Here is a 23,990-nt window from a genome sequence, read left to right on the forward strand (position 1 = left end):
TACTTAATGCTACGATGGCCAGCGGTAGCAATAGCTCATACATGTAGTTGAACAGCGGAAGAAATGGAATTATAATAAAAGCAGCCCAGCCAAAGAAAGTGACAACGGCAATTGCAACTAGACGAAAATCAAGCCATCCCAAACTATTTGAATTGACTGATGCTCTTGATCGTCTTGATCGTCTTAGTTTAGCTACTATTGCTATGTAAATTCCAGCCGCTGTTGCAATGAACAGAAAGTCAATTCCAAATATTATCCCTGCACTACTTCCTGCAACATCTTCCTTAGTAATTCTTGGACCATATCTCAAGTCTGACAAGTCTGCTACAAAGGAAGTGATTGGAATACAATGTGCAATCTGCACCACAGAAACGGTGATATTTGGAATTGAATTATTAGTCAGGCTGTCCGGAGTATGAACTGGGAGGTTTGCTGCCATGTAAAACAAGGAAACAGTTTTGTTTTCTAAATAATATGGGATATCTTGTAAAATTGGAAACATTGTTACTCCCACTCCAAGCCCAGCAATGACAACCCATCCAGTGCAGAGAGAAACAATTATGCATGTGCGTTTTATACAGCAGCAGCATCTTTCTCCAAAGATTACATTTGCGTAGTAGAAAGCGATAATACCAGTTATTATGCCAGACATGAGTATACTAGTACTTTCTATTACTCCGGAAACGTAGCACAAGGACGTCATGAGCTGGATCTGCACGCTGTTTGGTGAATTTAGAGCCGAGCAAGACCAGCTGTACATACAGAGAAAAATGACCAGTTGAATTCCAAGAAGGAGATCTGCAGCTGCCAGATTTATGACGAGTAGAGAAGGGATGCTGTTTCGCTCTTCTCTGTGTCTCGAGCAACGCCAGATCATGACAGTCAAGTTACCAGTAACGATCAGCAAGCAAAAAATAAGAAAAAGAACGTTTTCTGCAGCGGAGAGCGTGACATACAGGTTGTAGGCGTCGCCATAGTCAAAATTGTACGCATAATCCCAATTCTTCGTGTCATTGCACACCACACTGCCGAATGGGTCGTAATCAGGGGACAGAGCAGCAGCAGAGACATTATCATCAGGCATGTTGGTTCCGTTCCGGGCCCTGTTCCGGGCAGTTCAGTCCGGTGAGTGCGCGCTAGCTACTGATCACGATCCTAGTAGAGTTCCTGTGCGACTCCGTGAAGGCAGGAAAGGCAAATAGGTAGTGTCAAACGCACAGCGCGAGAAGAACGAACGCGACGGCGCGCTTCGATAGGCCGCGTGACGGCTTCAATGTCGACTCGTTTTGGAATCGGGCTCAAGATGAATGATCCGTTGGAGTTCTTGGATGTGCGGTGGTTGCGAGAGGTTGATTGGGAGAAGCGTCCTTACCCAAGTGCGTACTGTACTCCACATCAATTGTTTTTATTTTGCTTGCGCTTTTTCTCTCGGCAGACGGGAGTTGCCCCAGCGCGGAAACTTACATTCGTCGAGTCGATTTTCGACACCGGTGCAAGCGAGATGGCTCATCCAGATCTTCTCGGACTCGCTGCCCGGCTCAGAGGCGCGTCCCGTCTGTTTTGCTCCGTGGAATCCCAACTGCCTGCATGCTACGTGCGCGTCACGTAAACCCCAGCCTTTGTCGCATACTGTGCCCCATTTTCCGTTGCGAAGAACCTCGACTCTACCCTCCTCGGGACGCAGTCCGCCGACAAGTCGAATGTCTCCCGTGCAGACGACACCCACGTCTTGACTGTGATTGCACTGATGCATTCCCCATCCGCCAAACGAGCACTCAGACAAGTCGGATTCCATACCGTTGCACCTCAAACCGTCCATCCAGATAGCTCCCGAACCTTCACCGAAATGAGCGCCGCTTGTGGCAGCAGTTGCACCGCTGTAGCCGCGATTCATCTGACGACAGGCGACAGCGGCGTCGGCGATATCCCAGTCATTGTCGCAAATCGTTCCCCAGACACCGTTTCGAAGGAGTTCAACTCGACCTTCCCATTCTGTCGAACCACCGACCAGTCACATTTGAGACCCCGCTGCGACTGGATATATGTCTTTTGGCCCCCTTCGGCCCCGTCGACCTATTGATCCCCTCGCACCCTCTTCTCCGCGATCGCCCTTGTCGCCTTTCGGTCCTTGAAGACCGCTAGGACCCTGTTCTCCCTTCTGTCCGGCAGCACAGAATTCACCGGGTTGACAGCGTTTAGCTACTTCCTGCAGAATGTAGCTAACAAAACCACTGACGCCTGGATCACCAGTATGTCGGGAAAATCGTTTCTTGTTTGAAATGATTTGATCGGGAGGGAGGGGCATCGACTTGGGCATTTCGTCTCTGATGAGTTGCATCAAGTCGCGGTGGTCACTTCTCAAGAGATCCATCTCAGATTCAAGCTGCTCTTTGCTTTCTTTTAGTTGGTGCAAGCTCTCCTTCATCTCAACGATGGAGAGAATGCAGTACACCGTAGTGAATCCAACCGCAAGAGATATGGATAGCCACAACCACGAGACAATGTGCAATTGGCGGCAGCGGGCGACGTACTCACCAGAGTCTTCTTTTCCTTTCATTCGTTTCTTTCTGCTCAAATGAGTAAAGGAGCGTAATGTATGGAAAATTCACGTGACGTAATTATGCACGTAACGGATTATGCGGTAATTAAACAAGTGTAGCATCTTCTCTAGAAGCCGTCATCAACATTATAGCCTCTTCCTCATGGCGTTGATTATTTACGAGTACTGATTAATTAAGTCCTTGATCTTCTTTGAACGCTTTCTTTCATTAGAATGCTCCGTAGATGACAAAAGGTTTGTTATAGAAGAAAAACAAAAACAACCAGGAATGAAGAAACACGGGACACTTGAGTGTGGATTCAGTCAGATTCAGCTAGAGACGAAAAGTCTTTCATACTGCTTTCTGATGGAGATCCTGTGGCAATAAGACGCTCTTCATCATCATCATCATCGGTAATGTCTTGTATTAAAACAGGCCTGTTGAGTTTAAACAAAATGATCCTTTTCAATGTTTTGACTGTTTTGCAAAATGGTGCTGAGGTCAGCGTGAATGTAAGCGGGTTACATAATGCTACGATGGCCAGCGGTAGCAATTGCTCAAGATACGTCACATACATTGGGAATAACAGTATAGTGAAAGCAGCCCAGCCAAAGAAAGTAACAATGGCAATTGCAATTAAACGAAAGCCTAGTCCTCCCAAACGATTTGAAACAACTGATTCTCTTGATCGTCTTAGTTTATCTGCTATTATAATGTAAATTCCTGCTGCTGCTCCAATGAGTAAAAAGTCAATTCCAAATGTTATCCCCGCAATTTCTTCAACTACAGAGGGTAGTGTAAAAGTAGTCGCTTTATTAGTTCTTTTTCCATGCAATGCAAATGAGGCCGCGTCCTTCAGAAACGAAGTGATTGGAATGCAGTTTTGAAGCATCACAATAGAAAATGTAGCATTTGTCAAATTTTCTTGAGCATGGGGCGTTACAGCATACAACGAGGCAATAGATGTGTTGTGGCCAGGGAATTGGTTGGGTGAAAACATTGCTGTCCCTATTCCAAGCCCAAGAGCAACAACCCATCCAATAAAAAGAAAAACAATTATGCATATGTGCGTTAGGCAGCAGCAGCATCTTTTTCCGAACACCACATTTGCGTAGTAGAAAGCAATCGTATAAGTTATCATGCCAGAAACGAGTATACTCGTACCTTCCATTACTCCGGATACGTAGCACAGTGACGTCATAAGCTCTACTTCGTTCGGTAAAATCAAAACCGAGCAAGACCAACTGTACAGATAGAGAAAAATAACCAGTTGGATTCCAAGTAGGAGATCTGCAGCGGCCAAATTTACGACAAGTAGAGAAGGGATGCTGTTGCGCACTTCTCTGCGTCTCCTGCAACGCCAGATCATGACAGACAGGTTACCCGTAATGATAAGCAAGCAAAGGATAAGAAAAAAAGCGCTTTCTGCAGCTGAGAGCTTCACATACGACGTCAAGTAGCTGTCGTAGTCGAAGACCGCGTCATCACACACCGTACTTTCTCCGGACCCAGAGCTTTGTACATTCATTTTGCGGATGTGCGCATGTGCGAATTTTTGGAGGAATGTATCGTGCCACTTCGCGACGGGCTTCGCGACGTCCGCTCTGATGCCACCATGATGCCACCTTCTCTTATATCTATGATGCCACAGCTGCAAAAGATATCTCTCCGCCATTGCTGCAAAAGGAAGGAAACACACGAACTAGTCTCCCTTCGGGGTCTACAGTCTACCTACCTCTCGGGCCCAACGTACAACGACACCCTTACATCTTTTTCGAACAGGTAGGCCACGAAACAGCTAGGCGACACGAGACGAATTACGTGGAACAATACGGTTTTGCATTATGAACAGGGTCCCCCTTTTAGAACCTCTTCACTGTACCCTCTTTCGAACAAACACCCATTCCTTGTCATATCACAGTGTACAACGCATCAAGCACAAAAAGAGTACAGACGACACGAGACAACCAGGCCTATAGGCAACTGCATTAGTAGTCTAATACTCGCAAACAACACCAGCGTTCTGTTGATACCATGAGCAACCAGAACTGTGACTTCCCCAACCATTGAAAGAGCAATCTTCTAAATTCAATTCCTTTCCGTTGCACCGCACGTCGTCCATCCACACTCTAATGGAACTGTGGCCAAACGTAGATCCTCTTGTGTATCGTTCAGCTCTTGTAAAACCCAATTGTCGGCAAACGACATGCGCGTCGTTCAGATCCCAATAGTCATGACAAATTCTTCCCCATTGGTTACTGTGATACACCTCGACGCGACCTTCATGGGGTCCAGACCCACCAACGAGTCTTATCGTTTCTTTGCAGATAACTCCGGCGACGTAACTGGAACTGCTACAGCTTCCTTCTTTCCAGGACGAAAATTCACAATGGGTAAGAGTTGTCTCGCGCCCATTGCACGTCACGTCGTTCATCCACATTGACTGTGACGCTGTGCCAAATCTCCCTCTGGTTGCATTAGGTCGCGTAGCTAAAATCCCCAGGTCTCTACAGACGACGTCTGCAGCTTTTATATCCCAGTTACTGTCACACACGCCTCCCCATGATCCGTTATAGAAAATCTCAACTCGGCCCTGGCTTGAATGAATGCCGCCAACAAGCCTGATTCGCGATTTGCTGCACACGATTCCCGCGTCTTCGTCGTGAGAACAGCGATGGATCCCCCAACCAGGAAAACGGCAGTCCGCAAGGCTGCTCTCTTTTCCTGTACACGCAATTTCTTCCATCCAGATAGGTCCCGTTCCACCTCCATAATAGGAATAACCCCGGTATTTCCTCGCTGGCCCGTAGCCTAATTCCAGACACGCGACAGTCGCATCTTCTATGTCCCAGTTGTCGTCGCAGATTGTACCCCACTGTCCTTTGTGTAGGATCTCAATTCGTCCTTCTTCTGGAACGGAGCCTCCAACGAGACGCAGGTTAGAAACGCATTCAACTGCAATAGAACGACTGGAAGAGTCAGAATGACAACTGTCTTGGGCGCAGCTGTCCAACTCCGTCTCGTTTCCGTGACACAGAAAGCCTGACGACAATACCTCTTGTGAGGTCTCAACGATCTTTGAGCTCTTTGCTCTGTAATATCCCAACTGATGGCAAGCAACGTCACCCACGTAGGCATTGTCCTTATTCCATGTATTTTCGCAAATGGCTTTCCAAGTTCCATTGTGAAGGATTTCAATACTGCCACTATTTGGAGTACGCCCATCGACGAGTCGAATATTGTCAGCACACGCGACAGTGGCAATGCGGTTGTGATTCAAACAGTCGTGTTTTCCCCAGCCACCAAACTCACAGTCTGCAAGATTTGGCTCAGTTCCATTGCAAGCCAGCTTGTCCATTAGCAATGTTTCACCTGATAGTTCAGTAGTGTTGTAAGACACGGCTCGATAGTACCCCAACTGCCGGCAGGCAACATGCGCATCGTTCAAGTCCCAGCCCCGACTGCACAGTCTACCCCAGACGTCTCTATGCTTCACCTCAATGATTCCTTCATTCGCTCTCATCCCACCAACTAATCGGATGTCTGAAACGCACGTCACTCCTGCCTGACGACCGCAGTAGCGTTCCTCTTGTACTATAAAAGAGCAGTCAACAAAATCGGACTCGTCTCCTGTACACTGAATATTTTCTAATGTCGACTGTTCTATTTGTAGATCATCTGGAAACGAGGCGCTGAAATACTCCTTGGCTTTTTCATATCCAAGCTGCCTGCAGACGACTTGAGCGTCATTCATATCCCAATTATCGTCGCAAACGGCGTGCCAAACACCGCTAAGCAGCACTTCAACGCGACCCTCTTCAACTGCAGAGCCTCCTACGAGCCGAGTGCCTTCAGCGAAGCAAGTGATCGCCACGTCGTTTTCATGAGTGCAAACATGTTCGCGGACACCCCAGCCCGAAAACGTACATTCGTCCAGTCGATTTTCGACGCCTGCGCAGGTGACATTGCTCATCCAAATCCTATCGGACTCGCTACCCAGCTCAGAAGCGCGTCCCGTCTGTTTAGCTCCGTGGAATCCCAACTGCCTGCACGCCACGTGCGCATCAGCTAAACCCCAGCCTTTGTCGCATACTGTGCCCCATTTTCCGTTGCGCAGAACCTCGACTCTACCCTCCTCGGGACGCAGTCCGCCGACAAGTCGAATGTCTCCCGTGCAGACGACTGCAGCGCAAACCGTCCATCCAGATGGCTCCCGAACCCTCGCCGAAATGAGCGCCGCTCGTGGCAGCAGTTGCACCGCTGTAGCCGCGATTCATCTGACGACAGGCGACGGCGGCGTCGGCGATATCCCAGTCATTGTCGCAAATCGTTCCCCAGACACCGTTTCGAAGGAGTTCGACTCGACCTTCCCATTCTGTCGAGCCACCGACCAGTCGCATTTGAGACCCCGCTGCGACTGGATATATGCATTCGCCTTTTGGCCCCCTTCGGCCCCGTTGACCCATTGATCCTCTGGGACCTTCTGGTCCTCCCGCACCCTCTTCTCCGCGATCGCCCTTGTTGCCTTTTGGTCCTTGGAGACCGCTAGGACCCTGTTCTCCCTTCTGTCCGGCAGCGCAGAATTCGCCGGGTTGACAGCGTTTTGCTACCTCCTGCAGAATGTAGGTGACAAAACCACTGACGACTGGGTCACCAGTAGTATGTCGGGAAAATCGTTTCTTGTTTGAAATGATGTGATCAGGAGGGAGGGGCATCGACTGGGGCATTTCGTCCCTGATGAGTTGCATCAAGTCGCGGTGGTCACTTTTCAAGAGATTGATCTCAGATTCGAGCTGCTCTTTGCTTTGTTTTAGTTGGTTCAAGCTCTCCTTCATCTCGACAATGGAGACGATGCAGTACACCGTAGCTATTCCAACCGCGAGAGATATGAATAGACCCAACCACGAGACAACGTGCAATTGGCGGCAGCGGGCGATGTACTCACCAGAGTCCTCCTTTCCTTTCATTCGTTTCTTTCTACTCAAATGGGTAAAGGAACTCTATTCTCTATTATGTATAGAAAATTCACGTGATCTGCGAAAAGAACATTTAACGTAATTATGTCACGCTAAGCACGTGACGGGCCAAAGTAGCATTTTCTCTTGAATCTGGCTCAACATCAGCCTCTTCCTCATCACTTTGATTATTTACGTTGCATCAATTAATTAAGTCCCTAATCTTCTTTTCCAGACGAGTGGACGTTTTCTTTATTTGAAAAGTGCCGTAGATGACAAAGTGTTTGTTACAAAAGAGAAAAAAACAACCAGGAGTAAGGAAACATAGACACTTGAGCAGCGGCTTCAGTCAGATTCAGCTAGAGAAGAGTAGTCTTTCATGGTATCTGAAGGACATGCCGTGGCAATAAGACGCTCTTCATCATTGGTAATGTCTTCTATTAGAGCTGGCCTATTGAGTTTAAAAAAAATGATCCTTTTCAATTTCTTGACTGTTTTGCAAAATGGCACTGAGGCCAGCGTGAATGTAAGGGGGTTACTTAATGCTACGATGGTCAGCGGTAGAAATATCTCAACATACGTGTAGTGACCGTCAAAAGTATTTTCTAAAATTGACAATATTATAAAAGCAGCCCAGCCGAAGAGAGTGACAACGGCAATTGCAACTACACGAAAATCAAGCCGTCCCAAACTATTTGAATTGACTGATGCCCTTGATCGTCTCAGTTTAATTGCTATTGCTATGTAAATTCCCGCCGCTGTTCCAATGAAAAAAAAGTCAATTAACACAATTGCTGGAAATCCTCCATCCACACTGGGTATCAAGTCTTGTAGAAAAGAAGTGATTGGAATACAATGTGCAATCTGCACTATAGAAATAGTGATAATTGGAATCGAATTATTAGTCACACTGTCCTGAGTATGAATTGTGAAGTTTGCTGCCACGTAAAGCAAAGAATCAGTTTTGTTTAAAAAATATGGGCGGCTTGAAATTGAAAACATTGTTGCTCCCACTCCAAGCCCAGCAATGACAATCCATCCAGTGCAGAGAAAAACAATTACGCATGTGCGTTTTATACAGCAGCAGCATCTTTCTCCAAAGATTACGTTTGCGTAGTAGAAAGCGATAATACCTGTTATTAGGCCAGACATGAGTATACTCGTACTTTCCATTACTCCGGAAACGTAGCACAAGGACGTCATGAGTTTGATCTGCACGCTGTTTGGTGAATTTAGAGCCGAGCAAGACAAGCTGTACAGACAGAGAAAAATGACCAGTTGAATTCCAAGAAGGAGATCTGCAGCTGCCAGATTTAGGACGAGTAGAGAAGGGATGCTGTTTCGCTCTTCTCTGCGTCTCGAGCAACGCCAGATCATGACAGTCAAGTTACCAGTAATGATCAGCAAGCAAAATATAAGAAAAAGAGCGTTTTCTGCAGCAGAGAGCTTGGCATACAGGTGGTAGGAGTCGTAGTACGGGTAGGAGTCCTTGTAGTACGGGTAGAGATCGTAATGAAAGTCAAAATTATACGCATAATCCCTATTATTCGTGTCATTGCACACCAGACTGCCGAAAAATACGTCGTAATCAGGGGACAGAGTAGGAGCAGCAGAGACATTATCATCAGGAGGCATGCTGGTTCCGGGAGGTTCCGGGCAGTGAGTGCGCGCTACTGATCATGATCCTGATCTCCTGGGAGGCCATCTTGGGAGGATCCTGGGAGATCCTGGGAAATCCTGCGACTCCGTGAAGGCAGGAGGAAAGGCTTACCGTTCACCACGCGGAATTTATCAAGGAAAATCTGCGTGGGCCTACTGTTTATCTCGATTTGTGGGAGGCCGCCATAAAATGTATGATGTCTGCGGAAAACGCACAGCGCGAGAAGAACGAACGCGACGGCGCGCTTCGATGAGCCGCGTCGACGACGCTAGCCTCGCGTGCCATGCCCTTCTCCTCCCCGGGTTTATCCGAGGAGAAGGGCCTGGCACAGTATGATTTTTTTGACGGCAGTCGTGCTAATGCCAACAGCATAGGATTTCTAACCAATTCGTTTCTGGAAACAATTCTGCTGGCACCATAGATGGCACGCGAGCTAGACGCAGCGACGCGAATCGTGTCAGTGCGCTAGAAGCAGCGGCAACTCAACAGAATCTAATTAACCGTAACACGCGATGGACTCTCCTCTCAATGGAGGCATTCCGTGCAACAACGCTCCTTAATTCGCGCGTCTGAGAGCCTCCATGAGAAGTAGACTATATAATTCTTCGCCTCAGCGCCGGCGCGTTGAATGCTCTCGCCTTGAAATCGATCGTCTACTCGAGCCGCGTCTGTCCCAATTCGTGATATATCGGGACGATCGCGCCGTCCCATTGTCACGCGAAGGGTTCGCATAAAGGCTTAATTCAATGTCGACTCGTTTTAATTTGGAATCGGGCTTGCACGATCAAGAATGATTCTCTTCTATATATATATGTTGACTGTTCTATTTGTAGATCGTCTGGAAACGAAGCGCTGAAATACTCCTTGGCTTTTTCATATCCAAGCTGCCGGCAGACGACTTGAGCGTCATTCATATTCCAATTATCGTCGCAAACAGCGTGCAAACACCGCTAAGCAGCACTTCAACTCGACCTTCTTCAGCTGCAGAGCCTCCTACGAGCCGAGTGCCTTCAGCGAAGCAAGTGATCGCCACGTCGTTTTCATGAGTGCAAACGTGTTCGAGGACACCCCAGCCCGAAAACGTACATTCGTCCAGTCGATTTTCGACGCCTGCGCAGGTGTCATTGCTCATCCAAATCCTATCGGACTCGCTGCCCGACTCAGAAGCGCGTGCCGTCTGTTTAGCTCCGTGGAATCCCAACTGCCTGCACGCTACGTGCGCATCAGCCAAACCCCAGCCTTTGTCGCATACTGTGCCCCATTTTCCGTTGCGAAGAACCTCGACTCTACCCTCCTCGGGACGCAGTCCGCCGACAAGTCGAATGTCTCCCGTGCAGACGACACTCACGTCTTGACTGTGATTGCACTGGTGAATTCCCCATCCGCCGAACAAACACTCGGACAAGTCGGATTCGGTGCCGCTGCAGTGCAAACCGTCCATCCAGATGGCTCCCGAACCCTCGCCGAAATGAGCGCCGCTCGTGGCAGCAGTTGCACCGCTGTAGCCGCGATTCATCTGACGACAGGCGACGGCGGCGTCGGCGATATCCCAGTCATTGTCGCAAATCGTTCCCCAGACACCGTTTCGAAGGATTTCAACTCGACCTTCCCATTCTGTCGAGCCACAGACCAGTCGCATTTGAGACCCCGCTGCGACTGGATATATGCATTTGCCTTTTGGCCCCCTTCGGCCCCGTTGACCCATTGATCCTCTGGGACCTTCTGGTCCTCTCGCACCCTCTTCTCCGCGATCGCCCTTGTTGCCTTTCGGTCCTTGAAGACCGCTAGGACCCTGTTCTCCCTTCTGTCCGGCAGCGCAGAATTCGCCGGGTTGACAGCGTTTTGCTACCTCCTGCAGAATGTAGGTGACAAAACCACTGACGACTGGATCACCAGTAGTATGTCGGGGAAATCGTTTCTTGTTTGAAATGATGTGATCGGGAGGGAGGGGCATCGACTGGGGCATTTCGTCTCTGATGAGTTGCATCAAGTCGCGGTGGTTACTTTTCAAGAGATTCATCTCAGATTCGAGCTGCTCTTTGCTTTGTTTTAGTTGGTCCAAGGTCTCCTTCAGATATCTCGACAATGGAGACGATGCAGTACACCGTTGCTATTCCAACCGCGAGGGATATGAATAGACCCAACCACGAGACAACGTGCAATTGGCGGCAGCGGGCAACGTACTCACCAGAGTCCTCTTTTCCTTTCATTCGTTTCTTTCTACTCAAATGAGTAAAGGAACTCTATTATATATAGAAAATCCACGTGATCTGTGAACAGAAGATTTAACGTAATTATGCCATGCTTGAAATCGCCTTCATCGCGTTGATTATTTACGTTCTATCAATTAATTAATTAAGTCCCTAATCTTCTCTTCCACGAGTGGACGTTTTCTTTATTTGAAAGTGCCGTAGATGACAAAGTGTTTGTTATAGAAAAAGAAAAAGAAAAACAAACAGGAGTAAGGAAACATAGATACTTGAGCAGCGGCTTCAGTCAGATTCAGCAAGAGAAGAGTAGTCTTTCATGGTGCTATCTGAAGGAGATTTCGTGGCAATAAGACGCTCTTTATCATTGGTGATGTCTTCTATTAGAACAGGCCTGTTGAGTTTAAAAAAAATAACCCTTTTCAATTTCTTGACCGTTTTGCAAAATGGTACTGAGGTCAGCGTGAACGTAAGGGGGTTACTTAATGCTACGATGGCCAGCGGTAGCAAAATCTCATACATGTAGTTGAACAGCGGAAGAACTGGAATTATAACAAAAGCAGCCCAGCCAAAGAAAGTGACAATGGCAATTGCAACTAGACGAAAATCAAGCCACCCCAAACTATTTGAATTGACTGATGCTCTTGATCGTCTTGATCGTCTTAGTTTAGCTACTATTGCTATGTAAATTCCAGCCGCTGTTGCAATGAACAGAAAGTCAATTCCAAATATTATCCCTGCACTAATTCCTGCAACATCTTCCTTAGTAATTCTTGGAGCATATTTGTCAGAAACATCAATCACCAAGCGTGCTAAGTCTGCCACAAATGAAGTGATTGGAATACAATGTGTAATCTGCACCACAGAAACGGTGATATTTGGAATTGAATTATTAGTCAGGCTGTCCGGAGTATGAACTGGGAGGTTTGCTGCCATGTAAAACAAGGAAACAGTTTTGTTTTTTAAATAATATGGGATATCTTGTAAAATTGGAAACATTGTTACTCCCACTCCAAGCCCAGCAATGACAACCCATCCAGTGCAGAGAGAAACAATTATGCATGTGCGTTTTATACAGCAGCAGCATCTTTCTCCAAAGATTACATTTGCGTAGTAGAAAGCGATAATACCAGTTATTATGCCAGACATGAGTATACTCGTACTTTCTATTACTCCGGAAACGTAGCACAAGGACGTCATGAGCTGGATCTGCACGCTGTTTGGTGAATTTAGAGCCGAGCAAGACCAGCTGTACATACAGAGAAAAATGACCAGTTGAATTCCAAGAAGGAGATCTGCAGCTGCCAGATTTATAACGAGTAGAGAAGGGATGCTGTTTCGCTCTTCTCTGCGTCTCGAGCAACGCCAGATCATGACAGTCAAGTTACCAGTAATGATCAGCAAGCAAAAAATAAGATAAAGAACGTTTTCTGCAGCGGAGAGCGTGACATACAGGTTGTAGGCGTCGCCATAGTCAAAATTGTACGCATAATCCCTATTCTTCGTGTCGTTGCACACCACACTGCCGAATGGGTCGTAATCAGGGGACAGAGTAGCAGAGACATTATCATCAGGCATGTTGGTTCCCAGGGGGGGTTGTGCACTAACGCGCGTTAGATTTTAGAAGGACCTCTAAATCTCGTCTTCTAAATCGTTTTGCGCAAATTTCGCTATGGGTGTGAGCGTCATTGAGTATTCTAAGTCAGTAGACAAATTTTCCTTTCAATGCATGACGTAGATTCGCTGATCGGTTCGGTCAGATTCTCGCCTTTGTTCATCCTTACCCGATAGCTTTTCTCCTACTTTCTTTGCACAGGCACACGTCTAAGTCCATATTCAATTGCTACCTTGTGTGAACAAACTCCGATTAGAAGTTGTTTAGGGAGAATTTCCTTCGATCATGAGGGAGTCATACGCGATCGATCTAAGCGATCGCATCTTACGTTATGACCTCCAACAGGACAGACTTCCTTTCGCAAACTTGTTCGAACACAGTTTCTCATGGAAAGCTCACTCGGCGATTCAGCCGAGCTTGCCAAAAACCGGAAGAGCTGCGTTATCGCCGCCCTCCCGGAAATGCCTTTTTGAGCGATGTCAACGAAATCTACCTGCCTACGATCATCTCAGATAAATGCAATCGTGTTGTCAGATGTCTTTCCGTTAGATACAGTATGAAGCAGAACAAACGGGCGCGGGAGTTTTGAAATATTCAAAAATTATTACCAAAACGATATACAAAATGGCGAGAAGAATAATAAACAGGTTTCAGTACCCATTGAAGTGTATTCAAGCGGCGTTAGACGGTTCTGCTTCGTTCTAAAACACCACCCACTGGCACCCAGGATCCTGCTTTTTAGTGTACCTAAATGACTAATGTACGTTGTTTTCTGGTGCAGCATGCTTTAGGAAGTGTTGAAAACTGTTTGTGTCGTCCTCTCGATATCGAACTTGGCCCTGTCTATCCTAATTTGTGCCTAAAAGCGGCATTTTCTAAAACGAAGCAATTTCGAGTACTTAGAATAAAGCAAGCATTTTGTTCACACCGCATAACGATTGTAAATTCATCTAGAAACGCATTTAAATAGCTTTTGCACCGTCCTAGTGAATAACGAAAAAGTTCACGGACGATCAACCGGGCGATGTTCGAAGTCGCGAGGAAGACATAAAATGGTTTCGACGCCTATTGAAGTGTATTCTATCATCAAAACAACCTACATGACCTCTTAAATGCAGTTGTACGGTGTTCAGAAACGAAGAAAAACGCCGTTTTAAAATGGGCGTGGTGGCAGCGCGCGTTAGTTCACAACCCCCCCTGGTTGACTCCCTGGTTGGTTCCGTTCCGGGCAGTTAGTGCGCGCTAGCTTGACTGATCACGATCCCTGCACGATCCTAGTCATCCTAGTAGTTCCTGTGCGACTCCGTGAAGGCAGAAAAGGCAAATAGGTAGTGTCAAACGCACAGTGCGAGAAGAACGAGCGCGACGGCGCGCTTCGATGGGCCGCGTCGACGGCTTCAAGATGAATGATCCGATGGAGTTCTTAGATGTGCGGTGGTTACGAGAGGTTGATTGGGAGACGCGTCCTTACCCAAGTGCGTACTGTACTCCACATCAATTGTTTTTAATTTTGCTTGCGCTTTTTCTCTCTGCAGACGGGAGTTGTCGTTTACTCAAGGTGAATACATAGCTCCTGAGGTGAGACTGTACCAGGAAGGGCAATGCCACTTGTCTATGCATTTCCTTACGTCGTCAATAAAGATCTCAATGCAGGATGGATAGCGCGGACAGACGACTATTTATTGCACAGGCGGCGTCATCTGATGCAACGGACGTTCTCTGTCACATTCATCTACGTATGAGCGTTAATGATTTTTTCCTAGTCCTTATTGCCTCACAAAAGGCCATCATTATCAGTGAGCGATGGTTTTCGACGAAGTACCCGCGATACCAGCTATTCGTTATCGAAGACGGAGCCGCGAATTGCTTGGGTGTCCAATCGCTTTTCTAGTAAGATTCTAACGTCAGATACGGGAGAGGACCCCCTAGCTGGGCCCCCTTTACTCCCCTGATTTATTTTTATGAAACAGCGGGGTTTGTTTTCTGTTTGGCGTCGCGGTATCAAATCAAACGATAGATTTTGATCAACACGTGACCGGAAAAAGAATGATCAGGGCTATAACTTTCTGAAGAAGAAGAAGGTGACGAAGAGGTTGACCGTGGTCCCAACGTCCTCAGCAGGACGGGGGTCCATCTACCGGATCCGGTGATTTGTATCTTAATTATAAGATGCCATCACCTAAACTGCTTGTATGCCTCCCGTGGTATGAGGCAATAACGTCTAAACTGCCACCGACTCCTGGGCAGGCTTACATCAACTGCTGAAGCGGTTGTGCGGCCCCGAGCAGAAAAACTGCCCAATTTTCATGGCGTGCGCCCTTTGAGGCTACTATCCTTATTGGTAGTCTCTTTGGGAGGACGCCTACAGCAAAAGGAAGCCTGTATACAATACTGCAGGCACGCATTTGTGGCAGGAGACGGCTGGTGTTTGCCATCCACAAGTGGGTAATGCGTTGGCAGCTTTCCTCCTCCTCCTCCTCCTAATCCGCTTTCTTTGTAGATAAGAATGTGGGGGTCCTGGGCACGACCTCCACAACAAAAAGTGCATCCATGGGGTCCTGAGCAAGACCCGTCAACAAAAACTGCTCTTCCGGGGTCCTGGGCAAGACCCCGTTATCAAAAACTGCCCGCGCAAAAAGAGGGAAAAGTCTGTTCGTTTTTTCATTTGTATTGAAATAAAATGTTTATACCCTATCCTTTTCTCCATGACGGCGGCAGCGCACGCGGGGGTGCACCACCCCGCCGGCGCCCTAACTAGCCTATCTAACCTAACTACAGTCTGCCTAGCGCGTCTGGGAAATAAGGCGTGCAAGTCATGTTATGCGCCTACTACACATGCACCACATGCCTTCCTCCCGCACCCTTTCATCTAAGACTATAAAAAGCGTTTCCACTACTAGTACATTCTCTTCTTCGCAATAATGATAGCGCCTGCGCAGCCACCAATACCAGAACTCAATGAAATTCCAACAATAGCGAGACCTAACAAGCAAGGATGAACCAAAATATAATTATCTATTTTTTCACGCATACCAGTGGTTATTATGAAACTCCGGACAAATCACACCATATTTTCTACAATTCAAAATGCCAATCCGCCTGCAGGTTATATCGTTGCTCCTTCTCAAACGACGCACAGCCCAATGAATCCTCTGGTGTGAAATAATAATACAAATGTATTAGCCTCTTCGCTATTTTCTCACCAGGCGCTGGCTTCGCGGCATCCGCGAGAAATCCCCGATCTGGCTCATACACCTGCGCTGACAATTAGGAAGAGGGAAAGAGACGAGGTCCGCGCGGTGTTCGCGTCACGATTCAGCCTTCTATCTATGCTGTCATCAAACGCACGACTGGTCCGCGTTGCAGACGAACTTTACCGGCTGGACGAATATAAAGGTAGGGTGGGCTAGCTGGTATTAACCTCGTGCGTGGAGGCGACACTTTGCTTCGCCCTTGCGCCAAATGGTCGCGAGAAACGAAACGGACCCGAAGCCGCGCGTACCAGCTCCATAGTTGGATTCGTTGCTTCCCGTTTCCATCTGGGGACGAGTTAGGAATCGCGAGCGAGGAGAGAAGAGCAGAACGGCCTCGTGGTTTTGATCGCTGTACGGGAACTCGTCGACGTAACGCGTTGGTGGCGCGGGCTGCTGTTCATCAAAATGAATGGCCGGACAACTCGTTACAGATGATCGTCCAAGTACACTTCACAACATCATCACCTAGAGATAAAGCAATAAAATTATAAGCAGCTGCAGTGATTTTTATACCAGCTCTTTTAGTGTTCAGCTGAAAATAGATCCTGTAACGGACCCCGTGCCACCTTTTCATTGTGCCTATCAATTCGTGCGTTCTCTTGGGCCACGTAGTCGTCAATAAACGTTGGTAACACTGTGCAGTAAAACTTGAAAGATGCAACTCTATAATTAGGTGAAACTAACGTGGATGGTTATCACATAAGTAAGTGACTTGAACTTGATACAGTACCTACAGATGAAAGTGACGTCGGCCTGTGTGGTCTGGTCAATGAATGCACGGAGGGCAATAGGAGCAGTGTGTACACGATCCATCGACGTGATCACATTTCTCCATCATTTTCTTTGCCTTCACGTCCACATTCACAAACTTGAGCCCCTCGATGACAGACTCGGGAAGACCATCCAAACTGAATCCGACACCGCAATCCTTAGCCACCAAACCCTCAACAAGAATATCGTCGAATCGAGGCGTCGCCGTGGCATTCGTCTTCGGCAAATCCGAATGATAATTCAACGTGACAAAGACGCACGTTCCCACGCCCTTCATCGAAACATTTCGATAGACGACGCCCCGAACGAGCCCCCCGCGACCCCGCTCGCTTTTCATCCGAATCCCATTCGCCGTCCCCTCCATGACGATATTCTCGAACGTCACGTCGCGCACGCCGGCACTCGTCTCCGATCCGATCGTCACGCCGTGACCGTGATAGACGACGTTATTGCGAAACGTCACATTCGTCGACGGATAGCCGAACGTTCGGCCGAACCAGTCCTTGCCCGATTTGACGCACAGCGCGTCGTCGCCGACGTCGAGAGTCGACGCTTCGACGAGAACGTCGCGACTGCAATCGACGTCGACGCCGTCGGCGTTCGGCGCGTCGGATGGATTCTTGATTGTTATGTTGACCACGTGGACGTTCGACAGGTTCGACAGGTGCAGCGTCCAACTCGGCGAATTACGTATCGTTATATCAGAAATCTAGAAAGATGATTCGTAGAGTGTTTCAATAGAACTTTTCCACTTACCTGTACATTATCTCCTCCTATGAGATTGATTAGATGGGGACGTGAGATGCCGTTGCATGGTGACGCTTTGCGATCGTGTCGCCAGCAGTTCCACCAGGGCGATCCCTGACCGTCGATGATTCCGCTACCGGTTATTCGTATGAAACTAGCTCCCCACGAGTGAACGAGAGACTGATAGATCAAATCGCCGCTTCCCTGATAATCGCTGCCGCCTCCGTACCACTATAAATAATTTTTATTTATTTTTTCTCGTCGAGGTTTTGGTCTGGTCTCACTGGTAAGGGCTGAATGAGTGGATAGTCTTTGCTGTCCACGCTGCCCAAAACGGTTGCATTTTCCTCGATCATCATTGTCGTGTTGCTCGAAATATTGAAAGCGCCGGTCAGATAGATTCCGGGTTGGGGAAATAACACTGTCCCGCCGCCAGCCCTTTGAGAATGAGAAGACGATAATACAACTCCTACTAGTGCTATAATTGAGAACTAAGTGTCTGCACCGGCCACAGGCTTCGAATGCTTTGCGAACGGCGTCCGTGTCCTTCGTATGACCGTCTCCTTTAGCACCGTAGACCTTGACGTTGAAGTCTGCCTTGCAAAAGGCAGCTAGGAAGCAAAAGAACCACACAAATTGGTGCATTGTGTGTCCGCCTCCGCCCCCAGCTATACGGGGTCCAAAGGCACACGTGCCGACCGAGACGGTCATCCAATCAATCAATCAATCAAGTAGAAACGTGCTTTGTTGTTACCGGTGCGAAGGAGCTTCAGCACTTTTAAATTTGCAGTCGACTGGATCACCAGTAGTATGTCGGGAGAATCGTTTCTTGTTTGAAATGATCTGATGAACCACGAGACAACGTGCAATTGGCGGCAGCGGGTGACATACTCACCAGAGTCCTCCTTTCCTTTCATTTGTTTCTTTCTACTCAAATGAGTAAAGAAACTCTATTTCTATTATGTATAGAAAATTCACGTGATCTGTGAAAAGAAGATTATACCACGTACGCTATGCACATGACGGATCAAGGTCAAGCCTTTTTCTCATCGCATTAATTAAGGCTTAATCTCCTTCGGACAAGCAGATATCCTTTATTGGGAAAGGTCTAGATGACAAAGTGGTTGTTATAAAACAGCCAGGGAGTAAAGAAACACAGACATTTGAGTAGTGGATTCAGACAGTTTAAGCTAGAGAAGGTAAGTCTTTTGTGCTTCCATCTGAAGGTGATTGTGTGGCAATAAGACGCTCTTCATCATCAGTAATGTCTTCTATTAGAACAGGCCGATTCAGTTTAAACAAAGTTCTCCTTTTTAAGTTTTTGACTGTTTTGCAGAACGGTGCTGAGGCCAACGTGAATGTAAGAGGATTACATAATGCTACAATAGCTAGCGGTAGCAAGTGCTCAAAGTAGGTGGCGCCAGTCACGAAAAACATTATAACAAAAGCAACCCAGCCAAAGAGAGTGACAAAGGCAATAGCAATTAGACGAAAACCAAGTCCTCCCACATGATTTGAAACAGCTAATGCTTTTGATCGTCTCAGTTTATGTGCTATTGTGATGTAAATTCCCGCCGCCGTTCCAACGAGAAGAAGGTCAATCCCAAACACACACCCTGTAATAGTTTCAGCTAGAGAGGGTAGCTTCGTTCTATTTTTATGTTGAAAGGATGAAACTGTGCCCATGTCGCTTAGAAACGAAGTGATTGGAACGCAGCTTTGAAATAACACAGTAGAAATTGTAGCATTTGTTGAAATCAAATCATCAGTCGAATTTCCCTGAACGTAGATTGGTTGGGGCGTTACAATGTAAAACGGAGCAATAGATCTGTTTTCAGAGAATTGTTCGTAACCTGAAAACAATGTTGCTCCTACTCCAAGCCCAAGAGCAACAATCCAACCAATTGAAAGAAAAATGATTACGCATCTGCGTGTTACGCAGCAGCAGCATCTTTTTCCAAACACCACATTTGCGTAGTAGAAAGCAATAGTACCAGTAATCATGCCAGAAAGGAGTACACTCGTACTTTCCATTACTCCGGATATGTAGCAAAGCGACGTCATAAGCTTGACGTCGTTCCGTGAACCTAGAACTGAGCAAGACCAGCTGTGCAGATAGAGAAAAATAACCAGTTGGATTCCAAGTAGGAGGTCTGCAGCTGCCAAATTTATGACGAGTAGAGAAGGGATGCTGTTACGCTCTTCTGCGCGGCGTTTCCTGCAACGCCAGATCATGACAGTCAGGTTACCCGTAATGATAAGCAAGAAAAAGATGAAAAAAAGAGCGCTTTCTGCAGCAGAGAGCTTCGCATACCGGGGGCCTGAGTCCTCGAGCGGCCTTATATCATGATACTGATCGTCAACATACGTGTCATACATGTACGCATCATGGATAGTATTCGTGGCATAATGATCATTCGTGTCATTGCACACCAGAGGGCCAAAAAATGGATCGTAATCAAAGTACACAATAGTAGCAGCAGAGACATTATCATCAGGCATGTTGGTTCCGGGCAGTTCAGTCCGGTTGAGTGCGTGTAGTTACTAGGTACTGATCACGATCCTGAGTTCCTGGGAAATCCCGCGACTCCGTGAAGGCAGGGAAGGCGAATAGGCAGTGCCAAACGCACAGCGCGAGAAGAACGAACGTGACGGCGTGCTTCGATGAGGCCTCTCTCCCACGGATGTTACCCCTAACATCCGGGGGGAGAGAGGGTCTGGCTAGTAGATGACGCAGAGACGCGAATCGTGCAACAACGCTCCTTCGCGCGTCGGAGAGCCTTCATGAAGAGAAGTAGACTTCGCCTCAGCGCCGGCGCGTTGCTTGTGCGCAACGAGAATGCTCTCGCCTTGAGATCGAACGATAATTTAATTTAATTAATCGATAATTTTTATTTATTTTTTCTCGCCGAGGTTTTGGTCTGTTCTCACTGGTAAGGGCTGAATGAGTGGACAGTCTTTGTTGCCCAATACGGTTGCATTTTTCTCAATCATCATTGTCGTGTTGCTCGAAATATTGAAAGCGCCGGTCAGATAGATTCCGAGTTGGGGAAATAACACCGTCCCGTAACACCGTCCCGCCGCCAGCCCTTTGAGAAGACAACGGCGTTTTGATAATACATGTACAGCCTCTATTAGTGATACACTACTATAATTGAGAACTAAGTGTCTGCACCAGCCACAGGCTTCGAATGCCTTGCGAATGGCATCCGTGTCCTTTGCATGACCATCCCCTTTAGCACCGTAGTCCTTGACGTTGAAGTCTGCCTTGCAAAAGGCAGCTAGAAAGCAAATGAGCCAAACAAATTGGTGCATTGACTGTGTATCCGCCGGGAGAGTCGACGGCACGTGTGCCGTCACGGACAATCTCTACTTAATCGTTCAAGGCTATTTAATACATCCTCTATAAGGTGGCAACTGTTTATTTATTTATTTCTTTTTCTGTTTACCCGGAGCTTTGCCTGACAAGGCAGAAGCTCCTTCCACGGCTGACAGTTTCTCTGCCAATTTCTTGTCTTGCGTTTTTATCTTTTCGTCGACTGCCAATCTTAGCTAAATCGCAATACCCTGCATTACCGATTCTATTTTGAGAAATCCAGGTACCTGTTGAATCTGCTCTGTGACCGTCAATTCAACGAGGCTCCGCAATTCGTGCATGCCTTCAGGCATATCGTCGTCATTCTCACCTTCAGATGGAAGTCGTTCTCCAGCTGATCCGGACCTCTGTGGACTCTCAGGCCCTTCAGCATCCTGATGTAATGAAATGACACAGAAACTCATCGGAAGAGAGCCTTATAACGTACTGGCTCTTCCACTGCTTGTTCACCATCTTTGTCTTCTACTGCTTCAGATTCTGTATTGAAATACAGGGTTATGACTCTTTCTAATACATTGATGGCTATGAAATTCATGCCTGGTAATGGGGTTTCCGGTATTCCAATATACTTGAAAGACAAATCAAGGCGAACCTGCATATAAAACATTAGCTTATTTCCTTTGCAAAAAAAACGCAGTGTACCTTCGGAGTAAAAGCAAACTTGTACATCTTGAAATGCTTAAAATATCTTCAAGTCAGACATTAGACCAAAGACATAGCACAAAACAGGACTATCTCACGTTCGAAGGACGTAGTCCATTACTTTCTGTACTTGATCCGGGTTGAAGAGACCCACGCTGTACGGCGGCCTCTGTGCGCGCCACGCGGTAGAAAAAAAAAACTATTTCAACTACTGTATCTCCGTAATTACCCTAACACTGTGACATAGAACGAGCTCCTTGAAAAAATCAAATGTCGCCTGCATATTATCAAATGGAGTTTCTATAGAAACACAATGTTGCTCATTATGACGCTCTCACGGCTGTCCTACCTATGCACTTGTGATGAGTCGCTTTGACGATTGAAAAAAAGGCTGATGTCTGTTCTCTACTGAATTTCATTTCCTCAGCAAATGTAGAACGAAGAGTCAAGAAAAAGCGATTTTTTATGTGCTTTTGGCGTTTCTTCTGCGTCGAAAGGATATTGTAGTGCATAAAAGTACAGATCTACGACGATTTCCGACTTCAGATCGTCATCGAAGCTCTTCAAGTCGAATATATCAGCGATCGCACTAGAACAGCTCGGTTTCGATCTTTCGTCTCGTTTATTCCTCTTACCTCGTCTTTTCTTCAGCCGAATGGCATTGCTCCAAGCGAATTAGATGCTCTGCCGTGAGATCGGCCCTAAAAGGAGGCCCCCGTCGTTTCGTAAGCAAATTATCACGTCTCTCTTACCAGATAAGTATAGAACCCCCTTTTCTATTCACCTACATAAGAATATCTACGTGGAAAAAGCAAAGAAACGACATCTCACCTCAACTGGCATGCTGCCTAGACAACGCTAACTCGCGCTATGCAAAAAACGTCGAAAAAACAAATAAGTTGCTCATAATTAATTCGAAGGCAACGTTTTCATAGCCTTGCATATGATTCCAAGCATGACCTCATCCGTCCCACCGCCGATGGAGAGCACCCTCATATCACGAAAAATGCGACTGATATCCACCTCAGCACTGTACCCCATTCCACCCCAATACTGCAAACACGCATCGGTCAATTCGCGCGCAAGACGACCGGCTTTCAATTTCCCCATAGACGCCAGTGTCGTCACGTCAATGCCTTTCACGTACAGACCGACGGTTCGATAGAGCAGACTTCGCAACGCTTCGACTTCCGTCTTCAGTTCGGCCAATCGAAAGTGAACAACCTGATTGTCGAGCACGGATCGTCCGAACGCCTTGCGCTGTCTCGCATACTCAATCGTATCATCAATTGCCTTATCCAAAGCGTCGATGACGGAGGCGACGGCGAACATGCGCTCCTCCTGAAACTGCACCATTTGATATTGGAACCCCTTGCCGAGTTCGCCGATCACATAAGAGCGCGGCACGCGCACGTCGTCGAACGCGCTCTCCGTCGAATCGGACGCATGCATGCCGAGCTTGCTGATCTTTCGACTAATCGTTATGCCGCGCGCGTCCATCGGCAGACAGATGAGCGACTTGTTGCGATGCGGCGCGCCGTCGCTTGTTATCGCGAGCAAGCACATCCAATCGGCCTGCGCGCCGTTCGTCGTCCACATCTTTCCGCCGTTGATCACCAACTCGTCGCCGGACACACGCGCCGTCGTGCGAATGCTCGCCACGTCGGAGCCGGCACCCGTTTCGGTCACGCCCACGCAAGTGACAGCGGTCCCGGCTATGGCCGGCGCGAGAAATTGCCGACGTAATTCGTCGCTACCGAAGCGCGCTAGCGCCGGCGTCGCCATGTCCGTTTGAACGCCGATTGCCATGGGAACGGCGCCGCAGCGAATGCGACCGAGTTCTTCGGCGACGGCGACGCTGTACGTGTAGTCGAGACCGAGACCGCCGTAGGCGAGCGGTTTCGTGACGCCGAGAAAGCCGGCGTCGCCGAGACGCTTGAAGAGATCGTGCGCGGGAAAGGCGTGCGCCGATTCCCATTCGTCGACGTGCGGGTTGATGTGCTGGTCGATGATTTGGCGCAGGGATTTGCGCATCGATTCGTGCTCTTCCGTGAAGACGGCTTCGTCTTTGAGGTCGACGGCGAACGATGACGAGACGAGACGACGCGGCGGGCCGCGGCGAAGAAGGTGTCGCGAGAACAACATGATGACGCCTGTACGGGAGGCTGAACAAAGACCCGGACTTGTACACACTGGCAGCAGAGATTAAGGCAGAGATGCTCA

At 47.7% G+C, this 23,990-nt stretch overlaps 5 protein-coding genes across 9 annotated transcripts; all 5 read right to left on the reverse strand.

The window, feature by feature from the left end:
* Positions 1 to 4,419: 4,419 nt before the first annotated feature.
* On the reverse strand, positions 4,420 to 9,130 carry LOC136187339 (scavenger receptor cysteine-rich domain superfamily protein-like). The gene is made up of 3 exons (XM_065974918.1): positions 8,662 to 9,130; positions 6,907 to 7,407; positions 4,420 to 6,800 (listed from the first exon to the last, which is right to left on the reverse strand). Exons 1-3 carry the CDS (start codon positions 9,128 to 9,130, stop codon positions 4,537 to 4,539), a joined length of 3,234 nt encoding a protein of 1,077 aa, XP_065830990.1. The 3' UTR covers positions 4,420 to 4,536.
* An 844-nt stretch (positions 9,131 to 9,974) lies between these two features.
* Positions 9,975 to 11,396, reverse strand: LOC136187523 (neurotrypsin-like). Its single transcript, XM_065975136.1, has one exon. It carries the CDS (start codon positions 11,173 to 11,175, stop codon positions 10,066 to 10,068), a length of 1,110 nt encoding a protein of 369 aa, XP_065831208.1. The 5' UTR covers positions 11,176 to 11,396; the 3' UTR covers positions 9,975 to 10,065.
* Positions 11,397 to 15,634: 4,238 nt separating this feature from the next.
* Positions 15,635 to 18,589, reverse strand: LOC136186981 (uncharacterized). Of its 5 annotated transcripts, none has more exons than XR_010669808.1 (9): positions 18,504 to 18,589; positions 18,255 to 18,417; positions 18,034 to 18,187; positions 17,759 to 17,980; positions 16,966 to 17,711; positions 16,745 to 16,910; positions 16,181 to 16,696; positions 16,011 to 16,129; positions 15,635 to 15,959 (listed from the first exon to the last, which is right to left on the reverse strand). XR_010669808.1 is itself a non-coding variant. In XM_065974475.1 (5 exons), exons 2-5 carry the CDS (start codon positions 18,392 to 18,394, stop codon positions 16,998 to 17,000), a joined length of 1,230 nt encoding a protein of 409 aa, XP_065830547.1. In that variant the 5' UTR covers positions 18,395 to 18,417; positions 18,504 to 18,589; the 3' UTR covers positions 16,727 to 16,997. The 5 variants fall into 5 exon arrangements, 1 of the variants encoding a protein (XP_065830547.1); XR_010669807.1 differs by having other exon boundaries at positions 16,745 to 16,865; positions 16,916 to 17,711; XR_010669809.1 differs by having other exon boundaries at positions 16,181 to 16,232; positions 16,399 to 16,696; positions 16,745 to 17,711.
* Positions 18,590 to 20,599: 2,010 nt separating this feature from the next.
* LOC136186982 (cilia- and flagella-associated protein 119-like) lies at positions 20,600 to 22,636 on the reverse strand. The gene is made up of 12 exons (XM_065974476.1): positions 22,599 to 22,636; positions 22,520 to 22,551; positions 22,403 to 22,468; positions 22,268 to 22,356; positions 22,117 to 22,197; positions 21,997 to 22,067; positions 21,866 to 21,936; positions 21,768 to 21,813; positions 21,663 to 21,717; positions 21,553 to 21,602; positions 21,353 to 21,499; positions 20,600 to 21,301 (listed from the first exon to the last, which is right to left on the reverse strand). Exons 1-12 carry the CDS (start codon positions 22,608 to 22,610, stop codon positions 21,179 to 21,181), a joined length of 843 nt encoding a protein of 280 aa, XP_065830548.1. The 5' UTR covers positions 22,611 to 22,636; the 3' UTR covers positions 20,600 to 21,178.
* On the reverse strand, positions 22,567 to 23,923 carry LOC136186980 (probable acyl-CoA dehydrogenase 6). Its single transcript, XM_065974474.1, has one exon. It carries the CDS (start codon positions 23,910 to 23,912, stop codon positions 22,677 to 22,679), a length of 1,236 nt encoding a protein of 411 aa, XP_065830546.1. The 5' UTR covers positions 23,913 to 23,923; the 3' UTR covers positions 22,567 to 22,676.
* Positions 23,924 to 23,990: the final 67 nt, after the last annotated feature.

Source organism: Oscarella lobularis, chromosome 5 (assembly GCF_947507565.1).
Source record: "Oscarella lobularis chromosome 5, ooOscLobu1.1, whole genome shotgun sequence".
Lineage (NCBI taxonomy): Eukaryota > Metazoa > Porifera > Homoscleromorpha > Homosclerophorida > Oscarellidae > Oscarella > Oscarella lobularis.

Coding starts and splice junctions, on each gene's coding strand:
- LOC136187339 (XM_065974918.1), bottom strand. CDS start 9,130: ATGCCTCCTGATGATAATGTCTCTGCTGCTCCTACTCTGTCCCCTGAT. Junction 7,408..8,661: donor CGTTTCCGGAGTAATGGAAA/GTACGAGTATAC, acceptor CGGTTGGAATAG/CTACGGTGTACTGCATCGTC. Junction 6,801..6,906: donor TGGCTCGACAGAATGGGAAG/GTCGAGTCGAAC, acceptor TCGCGGCTACAG/CGGTGCAACTGCTGCCACGA.
- LOC136187523 (XM_065975136.1), bottom strand. CDS start 11,175: ATGAATCTCTTGAAAAGTAACCACCGCGACTTGATGCAACTCATCAGA.
- LOC136186981 (XM_065974475.1), bottom strand. CDS start 18,394: ATGCACCAATTTGTGTGGTTCTTTTGCTTCCTAGCTGCCTTTTGCAAG. Junction 17,981..18,033: donor CACTCATTCAGCCCTTACCA/GTGAGACCAGAC, acceptor AATTATTTATAG/TGGTACGGAGGCGGCAGCGA. Junction 17,712..17,758: donor TAGGAGGAGATAATGTACAG/GTAAGTGGAAAA, acceptor TCATCTTTCTAG/ATTTCTGATATAACGATACG.
- LOC136186982 (XM_065974476.1), bottom strand. Junction 22,198..22,267: donor GTACTTTTATGCACTACAAT/ATCCTTTCGACG, acceptor TTCGTTCTACAT/TTGCTGAGGAAATGAAATTC. Junction 21,814..21,865: donor ATGGACTACGTCCTTCGAAC/GTGAGATAGTCC, acceptor TCTGACTTGAAG/ATATTTTAAGCATTTCAAGA.
- LOC136186980 (XM_065974474.1), bottom strand. CDS start 23,912: ATGTTGTTCTCGCGACACCTTCTTCGCCGCGGCCCGCCGCGTCGTCTC.